The sequence below is a fragment of the Varroa jacobsoni genome, unplaced genomic scaffold, assembly GCF_002532875.2.
Source record: "Varroa jacobsoni isolate VJ856 unplaced genomic scaffold, vjacob_1.0 scaffold_252, whole genome shotgun sequence".
Lineage (NCBI taxonomy): Eukaryota > Metazoa > Arthropoda > Arachnida > Mesostigmata > Varroidae > Varroa > Varroa jacobsoni.
Window position 1 is genome coordinate 52588 of NW_019213154.1, and position 21863 is coordinate 74450.

The window sequence follows — 21863 nt, forward strand, 5'->3', positions numbered from 1 at the left end:
TTACTACAACCTGGGTAGTTTTTAGAGCTACATAGGGTTCTGTAGCCCGCTGCAGCGGCTCCTTACGGAGCAGAGGAGTGAATAGCTATTAGAAAGCAATTGCCTATGAAGGATTGCCATGGAGGTGACAGCAGCCCCTGCAAAGCAAGTAAAGTTCTTCGTGATCTGTCTGCGCTGCCTCTATAGCGATTTGACTAAGCACCTGCTGCTATTAGCACTGTTGCCGCTACGACCCGCACCCCCTAGTGGTTCTACTCGCACTACTGTTGTAGCTCCCAGAGCCAGTGCTTCCATCGTCGACGCCCCCGCCGCCCTTGACGCTGGTAGTCGTCGAATTTGCAAGCTCAGACACTGAAAATCTCGCCTTTCACAGCTCTTTCCCGCCTTTTCTTCTTCAACGGCCCTCCGCAGGCCATGCGCCTCCACGACTTGGGCGCTCGTCTCGCTGATCCTGATGGATAGCTGGTGCCACAGTAGCGACTTCGAGCAGGACTCCTACACTTCCTCAAGTCGGTCCCAATGCGCTACTGGTGTTGTTGGTGAGACTACTCTCTCCTGCCGCCAGCTTCCATTAGGCCTTCTGTCTAGCTAGTCAGACTATTGAAATGGCTGTTGGCTAGCACCTGACGCAGCCACGTCACACGCTCCCGTGGTAGTCGTAAGTTTTTGTAGCAAAACGGCTCCTTTTTCTTGTAATCAATACAGAAAGCGAAATGAGACCTGCTTGAACAATAGGCTGTGTGGGCAAGCGGCGATGTTGGTCACGGCAGCGGATCCACGCGCACCTGCAGCGTCTTGTGGTCCTTTCGAATTATTTTCGAAGTTCGAATAGATTGTGCCTCAAATTCTCTTCAAGACTACTCGATGAAAAAAAGAAGAAAAAAGGTTGGGGTCTTGTTTGGCTTTTCGTCAGTCGTGGTGTGTTTGTGGCGGACTTGCTGTTGCTGTGGGACTGCCGTGAAGGCCACGGCGACACGATAAAATGGGGTCAAGCGAACGCAGGTACATAAGGACCTACCGATAGACGAGTGCCAGCCGGCAAGTTACTGGTTGATTACATATGAGAGCCTTTAATTGTTACTCGCAAAATGCCCTGTTGTTGATTACTTCACGATTAGTCCAGCTTCGTTCACCTTATCCGCCGTTGTCTCAACGATCTCTTAAGCGTCTTCTATCTCATAGCAATTGTAAACTTCTTTTGGACTCTCGTAAAGTGAATAGCCAATGAAAAGAGCAACAGCGGCGATGTAAACTTAAAATTGCCCAGACCAATTGTATGTTGGGTCATTGAGAAGCCCCACGCGAGTGCATTGGACGCGGGCCTTGACAGAAAGGTAGCAATGCGAACGCTATTGGGGAAGCAGGGGCAAGATGAGAGAGCAATTTGAAAACAATTCGATTTGTTGCGAAAAAGCCATTCCGAAGCCGAATCGACCAATATCAATGGGAATGGTCGCTACGCGTTCTTATGTCTCCCACGGGCGCAGTTCCAAATAATTCTATTACGAAGCTACGCCCCGTCGCTCAGTCCAGCCGAGTGCAAGGGGAGCGCTTGTCTGACACCATCGCCCTCTAACGTTGGACTTATTCGCTACTTCAATACCAATTCCAGCTACGTTAGTTGCCCTAATCATGTTAACCGTGAATAGGTGTGACTATAGGCTTGCGTTTATGGCACCTGCTTCAGACGGGTGCCGAGCCTTCAGCTGGCCAAGAAACCTTGAGCGAATTTTCCTGCATATGCGTATCTCTGTGAAGGAGGTGTTTGGCCTAGGCTAGTAGACGCTTCGTTTGTTAACTGCATGTGCTTATGTATTTTAATTTCATTGATTTCCTTTCTAATTTGTGTATCTGACTTTGTTCGTACGTTTGCAACACATACTAATATCGTTCTGTTTTGTCGTTTGTTTGTCGTCTATGCTTTATAGGGGTGGATCCTCCTACACAAGATAATATTCGACGATATCGTACAGCATTTACACGGGAACAGCTCGCCCGTCTTGAGAAAGAGTTCACTCGCGACAACTACGTTAGTAGACCACGTCGGGGAGAATTGGCCGCAGCTTTAGGCCTTCCCGAATGTACGATCAAGGTCTGGTTCCAGAATCGTCGCATGAAGGACAAACGTCAACGGATGACATTCAACTGGTCGTATGACCCCCAATTAGCAGCGTACTTTATGCAAGCGGCTGCAGCTGCCGCAACTGGTTACATTGGCAATATGGCCACTGGAGTCGGCATACCTCCTGGCTATCCTCAGCTTCCGGGAGGCCTTCCATTTCCTTACTATGCAGCTGGCGGATGTGCGCCTGTTCCACCACCGAGCCCAATGACCGGTTCCGGCTACCCTGTGTCGCTTAGTGACCTGGAACGCACCAAATCGCCTGTCGCCTTGATCGTTTCAGAGCCCCAGAAGAGTTCTTCACCCCTGCCAGTGCCTCTGACGAGCCCCACGCCAACCTCGTCACCCACAACTCCCACCAGCCCAGCACCAATGGCCACTCCTTCAACTACATCGCCATCGGCACAACCCAAACTCTTTCGACCATTCAAGGAAATCTAGAAGGCTTCACGGAGATTTCTAGATGACTTGACACCTTGAATTCTACTACCCGTATTGCGACAAACTTCGTTTCAAATAGAAATTTTGTGACTGGAGAATCTTTATGTAAAAGCAAACGACAGAAACGTGGCTGGTACACCTGCAGCTGTACGCTTGAGTAGCACCCACGCTTTGTATACGTACAAGTTTCTATAGAAAAAGCAGAAAATCGACAGATAACGTTTTAGCAGTAAATATGGAGAAGTATATATGTTCACTTACCCTAAAAAACGAAGAACTATAAGCTCATAGATACATAACAGCACGGACACACGCCAAACATTTTGAGACGGTTTCGCGTTTTTGAAGCGTTTCGCAAGAATCTTATTCTCAGAGTAGCTTTCCGTTTTGGAGACATGTTGATAAAAAAAAAAAAAAAAAAAAAAACGAAGTGGCAGTTGCGGTGCGACTTCGCGCCCGAACTCAATACGCCTGTGATTACGCATAGGGAAAGCGGAAGCGCTGCCGATGAGAACGACGATCAGTGGAACGCTAACGAGCCGGGCAATAAATCTCTTTTAGCAACAAACTAGTCAAACTTCGAAACAGCAAACAATTAATAGGTAGGTATATATATATATATATATATAATTTGTGGTATTTAGTGAACACTGACAGCAACGCAACAGTATTTGCTCTCGTTGATAGTCGGTAAGTCACGGGCAAATGAACTGACAGAGTAAAACGAAATATCAGTTAACCGATGTGTGTTGGAATCGACGGTCACAGGAGAATGCTATGAAATCATAATAGAATTGTATTTGGCAATCTTTGCATACACGCAAAATAAGCTAATTTGGCGGAAGCGTTTGGATCAAACATCGGTACGCCACACTGTAAATATATAATGTACATAAATGTCAACAAATAAAAAACCAACACTCTTACCATAAAATAAATTATCATGCTCAACATGAAATGTAGTTGTTTTTCTTTTGTTCTATTTAGACGGTATTTCCTTTCTATAAAACTAATTTAGGTTGGGCATTTCTTAAGTGGGGATAATGACCAAATTCTTAGTATGGCAATTGAATTAATTTGACGTATCAACAGTCCGTCAGGGCAGCGCTCTCCCGTACGACGGTCACAATTGAGTTACAGGAGCGAATAGCTGAAAGATGTATGTCATAGTAGGCTTGCAGGTTCGTATTATGTTTTTGGTCTCCTAGATTATTGCTGTGCAGTCCATGCAGAAGCAGGTAGGACTGCTTATTCTAACAACATTTCCAAATGAACTTTAGTACTGCATGTCCTACGCTTGATACAGCATCCTTGTATACCGAGTTTAACGTGTCAATAAAATTGTCTAACGTGCTAAACGTGGACGTGCCAGCGCCAGCTGTTAGTATCTTCTGCTGTTGCTGTATTACTGGTTTGAAGATAATTCTTATCCATACTTTGTAGAGTTTCTTCGCTACTGTCCTTCTCTACCATTACAACGACTTACTTCCTCGACTGTCCATAAGCCCCCATTCAAGCCCTTGGAGTTGTCATGGCCCGTATTTCAGGTTGGGTACTGCTATGGCCTTTCAGTAGACGCTAAATACTCTGAACCTGCTCCCTGCACATAACATTTGATCATGTAGATATTCGAGCGCCGTAGCGGACTTGTTTCTTTCAACTGATTAATTGTTAATTGAAATCTATACTTCAGTTGTCTTGTAACGTTCAACAAGACTTCGACGAAGGTTTGCGCGACCTAGACCAGGTCATCTGCGATCATCAGGTCGCTAATCTGTTGAACCTCTTTTCAACGAAGTTTTAGAACTCTGTCATTACTTCAAGTTTATGGAGTATTTTTAAACCACCTGATGTCTATCCAAACCTTCGTTAGTACGGATCCACTATTTCAAAAACGATCTAATTGCGTTCTTGGCTAAAACCGGGCTAGTTGTACGTGTTACTGAAATATACTTGTATATTTTCTTTATACACGGTCGCTACAAATACATATTACATTCAAATTGCTGTCAAATGTTAAGAAAAGCGCCGATTCAATTTTTACACATCCTTTGAACTGATCTGAGCTCTTTAAGGCTTGAGTTGCAGGAAAGACAATATAAGATGCATGCCGGCTCTGTTTAATAAGGCACCACTATCTATGGGAAAGATATATCGGACGGTAACTGTTATTTTTCTAGCAAAACTGTAAAGTGCTCTTGTTATTGGAATCATTTCCGTGGGTATTAGAAGATCATTTGGTACAACCACATATTTTTCGAAGGTGTTTGCAATCCCTCTGCTCAGCTTGCACATGTAGACATCGCAACCTTCCTAGGAAATCTGTTTCGTATAAGGAACGGCCCAAGGAACGGTTCGCTGCCGACGCGTGAGAAGCCATTTGAATGAGGTGAACCTTATAGATCCAGCCCTAATTAATACAAGGCACGACAGAAATCGTGATTTCATCTCGCGAACACCATCACTGTTACCTGGAATTCCATCTAAATCCTTAAGGTACGAATTCAAATCTTTCACATTTAATTCGAAACGATTAGAGAAAGTTCCAAAGGGCAAAAGTAGGGTTATCCAAAAGTGCAAATTTCTGAACCCACAATAAAACAAACGAAAACCACATATGAATCCCGGCATACAGTAAATTAAATGTTTCAAAATGGTACCACTTAACTTAAAAATCCGTGCTGTTTCGAGTTAAACTCCGCGTTCGAACAGGGGCGTCTTTACAAACTTTTAGTGTTTCTAGCTACGAGTTCCCGCTATAGACTTATCGCGCGTGGTACAGCGGATAAGAATTTACAAGATATAGCACTATGGACACAGAAAAAGATCGATGACGTTGTGAAACGGTAACGAAGTCACAAATAATGTAAAAAAACTTCTATTCAGTTGATATTATAGTAAAACGCATAAATTACGCATAGCTTTCAGGTGTAACCTCTTCGCTAAATTTTATATAAGGGTAATGTTTCCATATCATTAAATGCAACGATGATTTTCAACTCCAGTGACTTGTCCAATTCAAGTTACCTCGAAACGCTTCCATTGAGAACCGGTAGCATGAATAGTGTGAATTTGTATTAATCCGTGATTTTTCAGCGATTAATAGTAGTCGCATAGGGAATAACTCAAAAAGCCTCAATCATGTTTAGTGGAAATTATTGACACTTAATAGTAGTCACCGCTAACGGCAGTTTTACCGGTTACCATTCATATGCACGATTTTTATTTACGTTTATGTACGTAGCACCAAAGTACAACTGAATGCTATTTCAGTTATAATTCGTTATTGTTATGATACACTGCAGTACAAAATGTGCTCCACAGTAAAAAAACTATACTGCTAAGTATTCAGTGCTTCTGGTGCTCAGTAAATCATACCCATTTACTCTGTAAACTGCTGTGACATTTCAATAAAGAAATAGTTCACATCAAATTGATAAATTATAATGCAGATAGAAATATAGTAAACGTTTAATCGTTGATAATTTCTGCACTTAATTCTAACAAAAAAATATTCGTGGAAGGAAAATGGAAGTCCGACAATAAATTTTTTTTTGGTTTATTTACCAACTGGCATGATGATTTAAATGAGTTTTGTTAAATGAGTTTAAGTTGCTACTCTGTATATGTTACTAGCAATATTATATACGGTAACTATCTTTTACAAAATATATTATAGGTAATATTATATAAAATAGATCATATTTAAAAATGTAAGTGTCGTAAGGTCAATAGATAACTTGTCCCTTCTGTCGCTTTGCATAACATGAGGAGCAGTGATTATATGTGTTAACATATAGGGCAAAATATATATATATATATATATATATATATATATATATATATATATATAGAAGCTTGCGTAGTTCTTGTTGCCCAATTTTAGGGAAATACTTTGAGATATCAACTCAAATTAGATATGTTGAATATTGCGTAACAAACAACTAAGCAGTATGAGCACCTTTCCTTACCGGCAAACGTCGTGAGAATGCAATGCTTTCCATTTCAGATAAATATCGAAAGTATTCTCAGACCAAAGATAATTCAAAATGGCTTTGTATTTTTTCAGTTATTCGAGTCTTTGGGCATCCTTGCAACCTATACGAGAACTGTTTAAATAAACATATTTTTGTTGGCGTTATTTATTGAGACATTGAGTGTCTTATCTAAAATCCGAAACGAAGTCGTCCAATAGTAGTCGGCGCGAAATACAAATACTTTCATATTCCAATCACAGCTTGAAGTCGAGCCCAAGTTCGATCTGATACTTTCAGCTCATAGCGAACATTTCAAGCCGCTGTTCACGTTTGGCTATACAAGTGGCCCCATAAGGCCGCAAGCCTGAACGAATAGTAGGAATCGAGAAGCAAGACGGGTAACTGGATGTTGTAAAGATCGCACAATTTCTGATCTTTTACTAACCACTAATGAAAAAACGCTCCCGCATCTCCACTGTACTAAGAATAGAGATTTTTCGCCTGCTCCACGACATACGCCGGAAACGCGTGGACGAAGTTGTATAATCGCCGAGTTCGGTCAGCAAAACGTTTCTGAAATTTTCAATATGCACGGTGGGATCGAAAATTTTACGAAGGCATTGACTGGTCCAGTCTTTCTCATTTCAACCTAAACAACCCACAGAGGCCACGACAGATTAGGGTATTTACGACAATAATTCATTTTCACTGAGTAAGTTCTTAGAATATCTAAATTTACTATGGCTTTTTAGTAAATAGGTGAGTTTTCTATTAAAAGGATCAAGTTAATAGTGAATTTTGGGAATTTGTTGATCAGGATCCAAATACAGTATTAACGTTTGAAAATAAAGCTAACCAAGTGGTTTCGTCAAATAACACAGAAAAACGTTATGCTGTAACTGTTAGAGCTTGTAGAAATTGCAAAGTATTCTTACTGACCAACGAAATGGCGCATCGAGAAAGCTGAAGACCCTAAAGTTATCGTTTCTGATTCCGCTAAGTACGTGTAAATCATAGCTAACCTTGCAAACCTGTCAACACATGTTATTATCGGCACCTATTAGATGATTTGATTTGATCAGGTCTAATCATTATGGTAAAGTTAACCATTTCTGTTGATAAATAACGAAAACAAAATTAAAAAAAGAATGTCCTCCATATATTTTCCTTTGTGATCTTAATGTGCGAGATGAGTAGCAAGAGGATGACTAATAATATGGGTCCTCTGAAGACTCTCATATCAACCAACCTTTGTCCATCTAAAAGCAATCCCCAAAGTATTCAATACCGACACACGTACAAAAGCAAGAAACGATACAAATCAACTGGTTGTTGAGTAATACGCATTATTTTACCATTACCAGCGTTGAAATATGTTAATCAAGCATGCCAACCTCTTCTATAGGCACTGACGACGTTGCGGGATAGCTTTTAAAGGGTAGACGTAACTCACTTATCGACTGTTTTTTGCTAATGCATTTTCGCTATGCCCGAACTCTCGCTTCTATACCCTCGCAGTCGCCATAGGGACGATTTTATCGGATCTATCATTTAACTTCCGCAGGATTTGCTTGGCAAGCTGCTACTTGAATACTAACCAAACTGGCCAAATAAGTTTAGCTGTCTGACGGACTCATGCTATTGCTATATGGTGTAGTGTCCCCTTGACAACAAGAAATCGATTGAAGTTGCAGCGAGCTTGCAATACGCGTAGCACACAGAACGAACTGTTACTTTGCCTATCAGCAACAAACGACTGCTATCCGCATAACCATCTATTCTCTTGCGGTTAAAGATGTCGGTATCTGATAGAATTATTGCGTAGTTAACTAGTGCTTGTAGCCAAACAAGGCGCCGGTCCTCAGATCAGACTTTATAGCCTGAAAAACATGGCTAAACGGGTTTCTTGCGCTGACTCATTATCGCACTATATGCTGCTTCAGGTATTAGAGATCAGACTGTTTAATTCTACCAAGATTCGCTCTGGATCAGCGCGACGCGTTTACGGACAGGCAATGGACATTTACAGAACTAACCGAAACCGACAAATATCTCGGCGTCAAACAGATGTCTACTAAAATATCGTTAAATGTACAACGGCAGTTATTTAACGTGGCCATATAACGGTAAAAGGCTTTAATGAACGTTTACATATCTGTAAGGTAAAAAGGTAAGATCTGACGAAATACGATCCAAGACTGTTTGCGCGGGAGAAGTGGTCACGATTGTTTAAATTTGACAGAGAACAGGTGAAGGATTCTGCAAACCAAATTCATCTCTTCCATTACTAATGGGTTTTTATTGCATATAAAATTATTGTATTCAACGCAGTAGTCATCCATTAACCATTTGACTGTTTAATAATATATCAATACCAGTAACTGTTATATTAGTAACAAACGCCCATTATATAAAGCCTGCTAAGTCGATGAAACGTGGGTCGAACACTTATTCGCTATCTATTTGCCCAATAATTATGAGTAAACCCCAGATTAATTATCCGACACTTATGACACAAATTTAAGTGTCTTTTCGTGCCATGTCAGATCGGAAATTATCAATATACTCATGATTATTTCTTCGACTGCGAGAAAGATACGTTCTTCCAAGGCGATTCCATTAATGGCCACACGACTGTGTCAAAACCGCTAGAGTTCGCCTGAATAGAAAAAAAAAAGTAACGGCGGACGTGTAGTATATATTGTAGGAAAGATTCCCGCGTTGGGACACAGTATCCCAGGCAGAATGAACACTGAATGATAAAGAGGCTTCAGATCTTCTCAGACGTCAAATCAGATAGACGCTTCGTGATAAACGCATTATCCTGTTTGGGCACCGTGCCATGGTACGGATATGTCCGTAGAGCCGTAAAACTACCTAAATTTCGAAATTGATCTAAACGGCAGTCAGGCTTTCGTAGTTACGGATTGAATCGTTAGCTTGTCAGGGGAGTCGCTCGTTACCCCGGAGCTTCTTGCGGTCGGTGACCGTACCGCAAAGGAAGAGACTGAAGGCGTGGCTCGCACTGCGCAAGTAATTTCTTTGCGCCGTACCCCATTGGTGCTTAGTGCTAGACGCTAAGCACCTCCTATTTTCCTCGAAAAAAAAATATCACTATAGAGAAGTATAAGTAAAGCGAGACCTGCTCTGTTTTCAGACGTGGAACGAATTTTAAAATTTAAATTGATTGTTTGCAGGTCTCCACTAACAGGGTGCGCTGAATTACCTATTTTTCGCTTTTTAAATGGTTTGTACTAAGGAGTTGGGCTTTTTAGGAATTGTTGAATGTAAATTGCGAAAAAAAAGATCCCGATAAAAAAGTTCGTAAAAATCCTAGAAACGCTTCGAGATGCTATCACACTGTTGAACGTCACAAAAACGAACGGTGTTTGACAACTGGCCAGAGCTGACCATCTTTTGTGCAGAACTCATTACACATTTACATACAAATAAAACCAATTATCAACGCCGAAGATATTCGTAATGTTATCAGATATTGATATCTGTTTTTGAACGTGTGGTACGTACGTATGTGGGAACGTTACGTTACATTATTCTAAGCACCTATCACTTATTAGATATGTTTCCTGGCTAGAGTGGGAAAATTCAGCTGAAAATTCAGTGACCTCAACGAGCTCGGTTAAATTTCAGCATAACGATAATGAGAACATCGTGTAGATCTGCGTCGATGATGCGACTATTGAGCCAACGACGTGTGTTTTTATCACCCGGAGACATAGCCAACTAAGCAGTAAAACGCCTTTTTCTGTAGTTGTCGTATAGTAGACCACTGGTGTTATGAACGTCAGCTATGACTTTCTTTCAGGTGAAGACATCGATCGTTCGTACTGTTTTGATTTTGCTCCGTAAAACGAACGATGTGGGCAAGGAAAAGAAAGAATGTGAAGCATAGAAAACCAAAAAAAAAAAAATGTATAAGCCTGTAAGTTGGACAAGACAAATCGCCATAATTCCTCATGTATTAACAAGGAAGTTGTACACTTATAGATAAACCATATACTCCACTGAACTGTACTTGGATCATCGTTGTTTGTGTCATACGAATGAGGCTAAGGTGTCAGATGCTATTTTAGAGCAGTTTCTGAAGTATTACTTTTCATAAGAGGTCTTCCTTGTTTCACCCGAACCTTAATCCTTGTTCTGAAGAATCGTTGGTCTCGTCATGCGTACAACTCAAGATCGTTATTTTCGTAACTCAAATAGCTCACTAAATTATGATCATAACCTATTTTTACGTCTTATAGAACAGCATACTCTCCGTGAGACTAGCGTACATCTACTATCAGAAATACAAGTAATACTTTCACAACCTGTGAACACTTAATCTTGTGCCACAGACCCTACACTGTATTGAAAAATATGCCGGTCCCAGAGCTATAGTTCCCATGCTGTAGCCATTACGGTTAGACTATGGGCTGTTCTACAAATTTTACAATTTTGTGGCCAAACTCTTCAGGAGTTTCCACGCGCGTTATTAAAGAGTGCAGCCTAGGTTTTTCACGTGATGGGCAGAACTTCAAATAGAGAATCTCGAAACAAACGAAAAACCAACTTCAGCTAGCTATTTTACCGATCGTAATTTCTATCTGTAGACATTGTTTACTGTCCTATTAGCGCAAGCATACCGTGACATATAACTTTAGCTGTAACCTTGAGAAAAGGCTTCAACGTTTGTAAAGATCATTTGCAAATACTGCAAAGCGCCGGCCTTCGCGTAGGCATCGACTATGCATAACATTAATCCAATGTACACCGAACGAGCGATTTTTCCGATACTTTTAATAAACGGAGGCCAACGACACGAAAAGACATTCTAGTGTTGTTTGTTGCTTTTGAATGTGAGCCATTAAGGTGTGTATCTCCAATAAGTATAGCTATATAACTCGTAAAGTATGACACTTTGTAGTACGCACACTCGTGATTCAGCGTTTCATCACAACGCTATAATACTTTCAACTCATGGTTATTTTGCTTTTTGGTGTAACTGTCTTGATGTGCTTATTTGCTTATAGAGTACAACAATCAGATATATGGGTCCTCTCTTCATGACTTACATAAAAAATAGATGAATATATTGGGTGAGTATTTTTTCTTAAGTATAACCTCATTTAGGGTTGTTGCATAATCGTTCTCGTGAATCACGGGGAAAGCCGGACATTCAAAGCGTATGAGTCTCGCCGTAGAACAACAGTAGCAGAGACAATTTTTTGCACTACACTAAGGTTTATCTGTAGAAATTACAATGAGAAACTGATGCAAACGTTTTTCCAATAACGGCCATTTTTGAATGCGTCAGGTTAACATCTAGCCGCTAGTTCATTCAGTCCAAGTATTTATCGAGAACAAAGAGCTAAATCGTTGTTACGGAAAAATTGACTGTGATTCTCGGAATGTTCCAGAAGGTGATCGTATCCTTAAGCAATGAACCACCATAGATTTTACATCATGCAAAGTCTCATTGAACACATGAAATCAGCTAAGTTGTGACCCTATGTCAAGCAAATACGTATACTTTTAATCCGACGGCTAACCAGCTCTAAAACAACAAACTTCGCTAAAGTATAATGTTGAATCGCTATCAAATACAAGTCTGTGGCATTGCAGAGGACCATAGATCCATGGCATGGTACTGGAAAAGCTTGACACACCAAAGCTTAACAGGTCAGCGGTCAAATCGAGCCAAGGGTTTTTTTGCAAAATACCTGGGGTGGTTTCAACGAACGGCGCATTCTTACTGCAGCTAGTCGATACTCTTGTGAAGCTATGCAAAGTTCCAGAGGCCATAACTATTTCGAAAAGTTACTTTTATCGAGACTTTCAGATCGCATATCCACTGCTGCAATTCGCCAACAAGCCAATCGCCGATGACATCTATTTATGAACCGCCCCTTCTATAAGTTTGCGCTCTGAGAGCTTCGTCACGAAATGACGGACAGGGTCGGGTGTCCTTAATAATGAGTGGCTTGACGCCAGCTGCTGGTCAGTGTCCTACACTACCTGAAAACTGCCAACGTGATTTTTCCATGAACCCAGAATATACGCGATTCTTGAAGGTCAGGGCTTCATTTTGTATCACGTATTTTAGTTTGGTACAGACAATGATTCTATGCGAACTTGAATCAGACTGATCCTAGTCAAAGCTATAAAGGACCGAAACAATGATTTAATGTTTTAGACTTAAGAACGGCAATTTATAGATTAAATGTGTATTTATGTAAATATGTTGATGAGCAGCGGCTACCACGTGCGTTGTTACAGGTTTGACATTCAATGAGCAGCGGGCGGCGATCGTCTGATGGTCCCTTTCCGATCGTTCGAGCCAATTGTATACTAGATGTATATGTATATAATATGATATGATGTTTCTAGGTGAATAAGTGTAATTAAATATGATAAGTAAGGGTGAATGATATGCTAAACAGTATTGCTCTATTTATCATCTAGCGTCTTGATAAAATAATGATTTTGCTTTATGGCAATTTATGGCAATTAAATTTTTTAAATTTACAGATTTATCGAGAAAGCGCCGTGACTCTGGATAAGGACTCAACAACTTAGTCATAAGAACGACTATTTTTAATGCACAAGTTGACTAATAACAGAAATAAAGTTAATGGTTATTAAAATAAACAAATTCGAGTTCGACGAAATCATTTAAAATATATTATAATATAAAAGTAAGCTAATCTTTGGTTGTAGTAGACAAGCGTACAATCAGATCAAATTAACAGAAGTCATAGGTACAAGATGCCCGAATGCTCACTGCGCCATTAGGGCGTAGCGTAAAGTACATTGAATATCGAATAGAGCTATTGAGAATGACAAAGTATCGAGACATCAACAGCCATTATTTAAATTATAAAGGCAAAATAAAGTGCTCATATGCACAATTACAACGAAACGAATTATCGCCGTAAAGGAACAAGCCGTAAAGTCAGTACGGACTTACGGAAGGCCAATATATTTTGCATGTAAACTAAAGTATGTTTAAATTTATATATTTCCACATTTTTAGGACGTGATTCCTTCGGAGAAGCCATAGAAAAGACGATTCTTGCTAGTTACAGCCAAATGACAAAATTATGCTTTGCGTGTGTCTGAGTACTATACGAAGAAACGGGTACTTTCTCAAGCGGTAGTTAAGATGATCAATGTATACATGATAAGGGCAGCACGAATTATCAGCTTTTTTTTTTAAATCATGCGAATTTATCGCTTTGTAGAGCATGCGAAAAAGAGAAGATACACCGATTTTCATGAATCAATTTAGTCAGTCGATACTTGATCAGTAAGCTACTTCGTTTTGGGAGTTTGGTGTATTATAACTAGCCTATGTTAAGGACATAGATTAATAGTTTCTTGTTAATTCGACACGCTCTATTATTTATATTTCTAGTAATAGTATGCGAAGGCAACAAAATAATTAACATCATAATCAGCTGGGAACAATACGCTTGGCCGTAAAAAAGTTTTCATGTGTTAGTTTTTGTTTAGACCCTAGTACAAGTGCCATATGGCACGTTTCATTATATATTTGTTACTATGGTTACCCATATGTGGACAATGATCTTTGTCTCCCCTTGTGTTTGTGCTTCCAGTCCCGAAGGTTTCCTTCTATTATATTTGCGATGCAAGACTGCAAGTGTCATTCTTGCTACACATTAATGAGTCAGATAGCTCATGTTGCCTAATATACTGGCTGTCATTACTTCTAGCACTATAGGAAAGTTAAAGTAGAATCAAATGGTTTGCCTCTAATTAAAGGAAAGAGTTATTCAGAGTTTGAAGTGATCCAGACCTGTAGAGCTATGTTGGAATCAACTAGCATCCTATTGCTGTTGGCAGAAACATTCAGCTATTTGCGCAGGTTTTCTTGAGCTTTTAAAGGCGAAAGGATCACCTCAACTTACAATACACTCCAAAGTTGTTGAATTCTATTCGCTACAAATCGAATTTTTAGCATTTTAAATTTCTATTTTGCAAAACGAACCCCAAAAAGTCTCGTAAACCAAACCCTAAGCTCTGCTTAAACACACGTGACATCAACTATATAGCCCCGGACCAATCTACTTCCATAAAAGCTAGCGACGCATTTCCTGAAACATTCTAAAAGCTAGTGTTCTTAGTTCTTAATAACATTCCTATTATTCTTAATAACTTTCCTCTAAGGTTTGTGGACCTGATATCCCCCTTATCAAGCTCGCAAGTTAAAATCGATCATTACTGAACATAAAATTAAATACAAATCAGTTCTCCATAAGCAAATTCACCTATTATAATTACACAATTTCACTGTGTTTCATATCAAACAATCACACTCAGTGAAGCGGCCAATAAAACAGTAGCCGTGAACAGAGATATGTTTTAATCCACAATTAGTGCCCAATTATTAATTGTATCTGCTGATGTTATTTATTTCCAAACAATTCCTTCTCTGGCTTCAAAAGTGAATTCGGTACCTGTACGATTAAATCAAATAATATTATATAGGTACCAATCTGGTTTATTTTATCATGGATTTATAGAGCAAGCTATAGATTTATATCAATTTGTTTCGAAATAACTTCAGTTAGAAATTTTAGTTCATTAATAGATCATTTTCATTAAATGGCTGAAGTTTAAGCGATAGCCTCTTAAGCTAATTTATGAGTACATCCACTTTATCGTGTCTATCATGTTTCGGTGCATTCTCTAGCACTTCGAAGTCGTTATTACGTACTTTCCGCGTAATGGACACAATGTGATTTTGTCAGTAGCAATAATACTCTTAACTCTTCCAATGTGACAAAGCCGACGTCAGCTCTCGAGCGCTCAATAAGAAAGATGTTCCGAGATACCTAAGCAGAACACTTCTGATTCGATTAAAACACTCTACTCACCCGCTACTTGATTCGTTTCATGAGGTACTAATAGGCTATTTCGTAAACCAATGAAAAACGTCATAATCTGATTTTTGTATAAAAAAAATAGGCCTTTGGTCAAGGCAGTAACATGTATGTGTATAAAGAAAATCATTTTAACGCAACCCATTTTGGGCTAGTGTCTAGTAGATTCTAGTGAATGAGTATTCAAATGTAATACGGACAATAAGTAGTCTGTGCCTTTAAACTTCGCGTTGCAATTTTTTCCATATCCTTTTGAATAATGCGGGCCACAGAGTTCTCGGCTGTTTTCATATTGGTCAAAGTAAGCGTAGTTTCGGTAAACTTCGTATACAATTGCGTACGATATATATCCGAAGATAATTATTCTTTCCCTGATCAGGCTTTCAAAAAAATCATACCAGATTCATCCACAAGCAACGATATTTTTCCTTGAAGTTAAGAAACGTTTTAGTTCTCGCCTTAGTCAAATAAAGTGACTTATAGCGATGGCGCACCATTTTAAAACTTCACAAGCTGTTAAACCGGCGTGTTTTCAATTTCCCGTTCAGAATGTAGTAAAAATCCGATTCTCAATGTGATTTTATTTTCAAAGAATTATTTTACTAACCTCTTTGTGAGTTTCATAGAGCGGAAGTACGCGTACGGACTTAAACGAACGAATATCAGAAATGCTTTTTGAAGTTACCAAAGATATTTCTAGCACAAACGGAAGTCACTACAATTAATACACACATGTGCAATGCACCGATAAGGCAACAGAAAAATCAACATACATTTCATCAGAATAATACCTGAATCAAACTCTTGTTTTGATGATTGCAATGTTCTGGCAAAAATCTGTTCTAACAACTTGATTGGGGATTTGGTTCGCAGCAGCTTTAGTGAGCCTTGTGGTTTAAAAAGCACATACAAGTGTTGGACTAAGTATGTCCGTGTTCTTATGAATAGTCAAATAGTTGTCCAAAAGTTGAAACATTTTGTTTAATGACCTTCCATGTGCTAGGATATCTATAAGTCAGTACAATATTTTCCCATGTAAAGCTGTAAGGCGTCACCTTTGGTTTGATCGTGCTTAAAAGACAAGTATCATATCTATCTAAGACTGCAAGGATTCCACCTACTTAAATCAAGTGATCGGCTCTAAACATATACCCATAGCTATCTGCGTTCTTTTTGTTTGGCAAATGTGACTCGAATATTGACATGCAATCCTTATCACGCAAAATAATGAAAATATGATCAATTTAGTACATTTTGTTAGGGTGGTATTTGAACAAGCTGGGCATAAGCTTAAACTGCATTATTTTACTGACTTACTACACTAACTATTAATATGATTTCATTATAACTACAGTTCATTATATAAATCAACTATAACTCAGACATATATAGGTTCTTTATGTACTGCATTTATGAGATGAGATTTTAGATGAAAATAACGCATGTTTCATCTTAAACAGTCGCGTTCTTCGCAACAATCTGTCTTACTCCACTTAGAATCAGCTAATACTTTTTCTCAAAGTTAATACGCAGTAACAGAAATTTTGTTTTACCATGGCTTTCGCGGGAAACGCGTCAGTTTTATCGACGCACCCGCGCGCATATGCTATCGCCCTCTGTTTTCTCCTCTTTTGTTTGCAGACAGCAAGCATGAATCGAAGCGCCGTCTATAAACAAAAACAGGTCCATGTGGTTCGAATCGATATTCGATCACGAAGAAGCTGTTTTCCGATCACGAACTGTTCACGGGTCAAATGAACAATACGTCTGGCCCAGTAGGTGAGTATCTCTCTTTCGCGGTGATAGTAACACAAAGTACGGAGGCGTTTATGTTTTTTGCTTCATCCGCAAGAAGCAGCGCAGTAGAGCGTCATGTTGCTGTAAACACTCAGTAACTGGCCGGTTGCTTTAAAACGCCTGGGCAGACGTCCGAAATATTCGAAGGCGGACAACATAAAAGCCGTTGTGGTTATAGATGTAGAGAAGAACAGCGCGTTTTCGTTATAAAGTAAAATTGTATAACGCCAAAAAAACGGCGACAGTTTTTCTTTAGCAGTTAGATTGATCTCGCTCGTTGAGCGCATATGCTTAATCTTCTCTGGATGTCTGTAGCAAGCGTAATGCCAACTGTATAATGTAGTGTGCCTGTTTTTAATGCAAATATGAAGTCGTAAGTGTTGCGTATACAAATCATTTTATTAGTCGTAACTACCTGTTAGAAATAACCGTGCCCATTATGCTGACAGGTATTCATTGATTCAAAACAAGCTGGCACTGGAGCGCGTTAAGCCCTCTAGATCATTTTATGCATATAATATTATAATATGAACTAGAGGTATCTTTACAACTTAATCAGGTATGTCAGATTATAGTTGCAGTAGGATTCTTACCGTTTGCATAAATGACCTATTGCCGTAAGCAAATATATAGGAATGCACTAATCATCGTCATATCCTAACAGTAACTTGAGTTTCTCCGTGCAACCCTTAACCGTTTTGTAATGTTAACAAATAGCACCCTATGTGGTAACATATCATGAAATCGGTAAGTTCTAGTTTCAGAAAGGATGTCAAACGAAACCAAAAGCCGGGCGGAAAAACTTCGTGACAAGCGGCTTATCCGAAAAACGAGAAGAAAGGCCCTTCTCGTTAAAGTAAGCCACTTCTATCACTTTCCTGATATAAACAGACCTGAAGTGATCATCCATAGATTTTTCGATGATTTGGTGGTTGCAATATCTGATTGGTGCCATACGTTCTGTATTTTTTCCTAACCTTTTTAAGAGAAATTAAGGAATAAAAATTCACGATTCTACATGCAAATTAACAACCATAATTTGATTGGTAATCGTCTGATTTCATTGACGATCATTTTATATTCGTCTTTTGCAACCATGTAGGCCGCGAAAACTGTAGTGTCAAGACCAACAGGGTCTGAAGGCGTGTCAGCCAACTGGGAAAGGCTTAAAGATATCATGGGAATCAAAAAAAGCGAATCTACTGAGATTCGTCAGGGTCAAAAAACGCCAGACAAATCACAGCTTCAAAAGTTGGTAAATTTTCTATAGTTAGTTCGTATTCCTTTTAAAGTTTGCCCCGCGAAGTTAGCGTATTAATTGATCGATTTGTTTATATCCCCTTTACCGCACGGATCCATAGCAAAAGGGTTTCAGCATAGATAATCAATAGAACGTCATATTGAAGTAGATAAGTTGATTTAAACTCAGTCTACTTAGGTATTCACTGATGTATTTAAATATCAATGGCTAGGAATATTAAAAAAGTAAGAATTTCTATTGCCTTCCACTCATATATCCTAATTATCTTTTTTATTATTAACACTATTCCAGCCCTACGAAGGTGCTGGCCCTTGACTGTGAAATGGTAGGAGTCGGTCCCGGTGGCCGTGAGCACATGTTGGCACGAATCACTATGGTCAACATCCACGGAAACGTCATTTACGATAAATACGTGAAGCCTCGAGAGACAGTTGTAGATTATCGAACTGCAATCAGTGGGATTAGACCTGAGCATCTCTGGGATGGTGAGTCTATGAACTGAACCATTCTTCTATTTTCCAGCTCACCTTTTAAAGCTGCAGCTTTCAGCTAGCCTAAATCCGTGAAATCATCGTGAAGATGTTCAGCATTTTCTTTGTTCATATAATTTGTCTCTTTGAAACTATTTACATAATAAATTGTTCTTTCGCATCTACGCTTTAAGGAATCTTACTGTATAACATCTTTGCGATATATTCCGTGTGTGCATTATTGTCTCACAGGAATAGAGCTAACTGTGGTTCAGAAAGAGGTGTCAGATCTACTTAAGGAGCGTATTATTGTAGGACACGATTTGCGCCACGACTTTGAGGTTATGTTTCTCTCACATCCAAATAGAATGACTCGCGATACGTCGTTATTTCGGTGGGTAATACGTAGGATTATTTATTTATTATACAAGCGCATGTAAGCATTTGTTCTGTATTTTGGTTAAAGTAGCTGTTATTAGCAACTGCATATATGAGTTCAGACGTTTGTCATTACTCCATACGAGAAGGCGTGCACGATCTTCTGCAATATTACATAATTTCCCTTTAATATAAGACGACATAATTATTTTGTTTAAAATCACTGTTCTGTGTTTCTCCCTCCGTTTGTTCTACAAGGCTTTTTTGTGTTTACTCGCTCATACGGCGCACCTACCAATTTTCGCTACGATCGACTGACCTTCATTAAATTTACGTTGATGTACAAATTGCAGACCGTTTCGAGAAATGTTTGGAGGACGTACGCCTTCGTTAAAAAATCTTGCCCTCAAAATCCTTGACCTGAACATACAAGAAGGCGAACACAGTTCCGTACAGGATGCCCAGATCGCCATGAAACTTTACTTACAGTATCGAAGACGTTGGGAAACCGAAATGAAGAAACGTCACAACCGCATAAAACGAAAACTGGAACGACGCAAGGAAAAAACGGCGAAACTGTCCCAGGATAGGCGAATCGACCAGCACCAACGAGGTCAACAGAAGCAAAAGGAAAACTGTAAACAGGAGGACGAAGGAAGCGAAGGCGACAGTACCTCAGAAGATGACAGAACAACAGCTATGTAGAGGAAATATGCTCATCTATGTATCTAATACTGCAATGTCGAGGATCGCCATAGAAACTTTAACAAAAATTGACGAGTGATACTGCGGGGCATTCCTATAATTTACTAAGGATATGGAAACACCGACCTAGCTTCTTCTTTTAAGGGGTAAGTAAACCTAGTTTATTTTATCTAATCAACCGTACAGGCTTTCTATAGCGATTGTTCGTCAGCGCGAAGAACAAGAAAAGAGAGATTACAGAAACGAGAAAAATAGAATCTACTTATGTGAACCAATTAATTCTTTTTCACTAATAGCGAAGTTTTCATTATTCGCTCACCCAAGTTTACCTAAGAAACGCAGTGCTTTCGCTCCGCTACAATAAATTCATTAATCCGACGTCGTTTCAACGCATGTTACTCGAAAGAGTAGATGTAAAAGTAAAGTGAGTTACGTTTGACGAATATGTTCGCATGTTATTCTGCCGGGCCTTAGTAATGACTAATTATTTAATATACGGGAGCGATAAAACTATAATTTTCAATTAGATAATTTCCTGCTACAGTGAAATTTAGCACGGGCTTTAATAAACCTTTTAGTATTAGAATACTTCAAAAATAGTTTGAGGAACTCTTTGTATATACCACTCGAATTTTTTGTTCTTCGAGAAAATATTCTCTATAAAATATCATATCGTTTTACTGCTTTACTTATTAAAACAGAAATATGAACAATTTGTAATCGACGACTAAAGGTTTGTTGAGCTTATTAACAATTATATTCGTAGTAGTCCAGCGATTCTAATACACTGATGTAACTTTTTGCCAAAGTAGGTTTAGTAATATCATACAGTTGTCGTTGTTTTTTTGTCCGTTATTCAACTCTGATTTATTTATTATGTCTGTTTAAAATGTTACTAATGTACCCATTTCCTCTTATGCCTACATAAAGAGGTGATATTCGTGATAGTTCGTCGATGATACCTAGTATTATCTTTCCGTACTAGTAATAACTCGAAATGAAACACTCCATGAAAGGATACAAATTACAAATTTCAATTTAAGCATGCGTTTTGAAAGGCAGACACTAAATATTCACATACCGACATAGCGAAAATGGAGTATTTGTCACAAGCCCACGTCTGAAGCAGTCCTTTGAACGAGGATTCAGCACTCAAATTCCAAAGAGATTTGAATATCGGAAAAAGAATTAGAGGCATTTGTGGTTGCATTAGGGTATCGAACAACAAAAGTAGATTCGAATACGCTGAGCTAGCGCAATATTATGTACGTCAATGTGTTCTGAGTGAGTAGATTTATTCGTGAAGTAGAAGATCATTAAGTATATTGTGAGGGACTGTACGCTTAGCAAAGCAATTAAGAAATATATGCCAGCTCGGCGCTAAAACAAGATTACGAAAATCAGTTTTTAAAGAACTAGGCAACAGTGCATAAGTTTTGTGACGAGTTGGGTAAGGGATCAGGTGGCAAGGGTAAAGAGGTTTTCTTTATCGACAGTATCCTTCTAATCTGAAAAGCACCTATAACGGATGCAAGCCTATAACTTCCGCATAAGGAGCTGGTTAAAGACGATACAAACATGAAGTGGAAGAATATTTCAATAAAATTATCGTGGTCCAATAATATAAACCTGTAGTGTAAGTCGATAGAAATAAAAGCTATTACGATTGAAACATTAAAAAAAGATATTGTTATCACCTAATCATGTGTTCGGTCTTTATAGAGAATTTCGCCTTATACATACCACTTGTCATTAGGCTAATTACATAGTACTACATATTGACAATCCGATATTTCCTAAATCCAT

At 39.1% G+C, this 21863-nt stretch overlaps 2 protein-coding genes across 6 annotated transcripts in view; both read left to right on the forward strand.

Annotated features, from left to right (window-relative positions):
- The window catches only part of eve (homeobox protein even-skipped), a 42878-nt gene extending 39363 nt beyond the window's left edge, over positions 1-3515 (forward strand). Inside the window, exon 2 of one of the 2 annotated variants that reach the window (XR_015310203.1) lies at positions 1929-2019. Coding sequence is in view for 1 of the 2 variants with exons in the window: in XM_022829998.2 (XP_022685733.1) it covers positions 1929-2563 (635 nt within the window). In the remaining variant the exon portion in view is untranslated. Of the gene's footprint in view, positions 1-1928 lie in introns of both variants that reach the window. The other variant, XM_022829998.2, reaches the window with a different exon arrangement.
- A 13617-nt stretch (positions 3516-17132) lies between these two features.
- LOC111258603 (uncharacterized) lies at positions 17133-21758 on the forward strand. Of its 4 annotated transcripts, none has more exons than XM_022829994.2 (6): positions 17133-17225; positions 17996-18099; positions 18346-18494; positions 18796-18989; positions 19227-19368; positions 19706-21758. In XM_022829994.2, the coding sequence occupies exons 1-6, from the start codon at positions 17201-17203 to the stop codon at positions 20055-20057; spliced, it is 966 nt and encodes a 321-aa protein (XP_022685729.1). In that variant the 5' UTR covers positions 17133-17200; the 3' UTR covers positions 20058-21758. The 4 variants fall into 4 exon arrangements, with proteins under 4 accessions (XP_022685729.1, XP_022685730.1, XP_022685731.1 ...); XM_022829995.2 differs by having other exon boundaries at positions 18002-18099; XM_022829996.2 differs by lacking the exon at positions 17133-17225 and adding an exon at positions 17350-17616.
- Positions 21759-21863: the final 105 nt, after the last annotated feature.

Coding starts and splice junctions, on each gene's coding strand:
- LOC111258603 (XM_022829994.2), top strand. CDS start 17,201: ATGAACAATACGTCTGGCCCAGTAG. Junction 18,100..18,345: donor GAAAGGCCCTTCTCGTTAAA/GTAAGCCACTTC, acceptor GCAACCATGTAG/GCCGCGAAAACTGTAGTGTC. Junction 18,495..18,795: donor GACAAATCACAGCTTCAAAA/GTTGGTAAATTT, acceptor ACACTATTCCAG/CCCTACGAAGGTGCTGGCCC.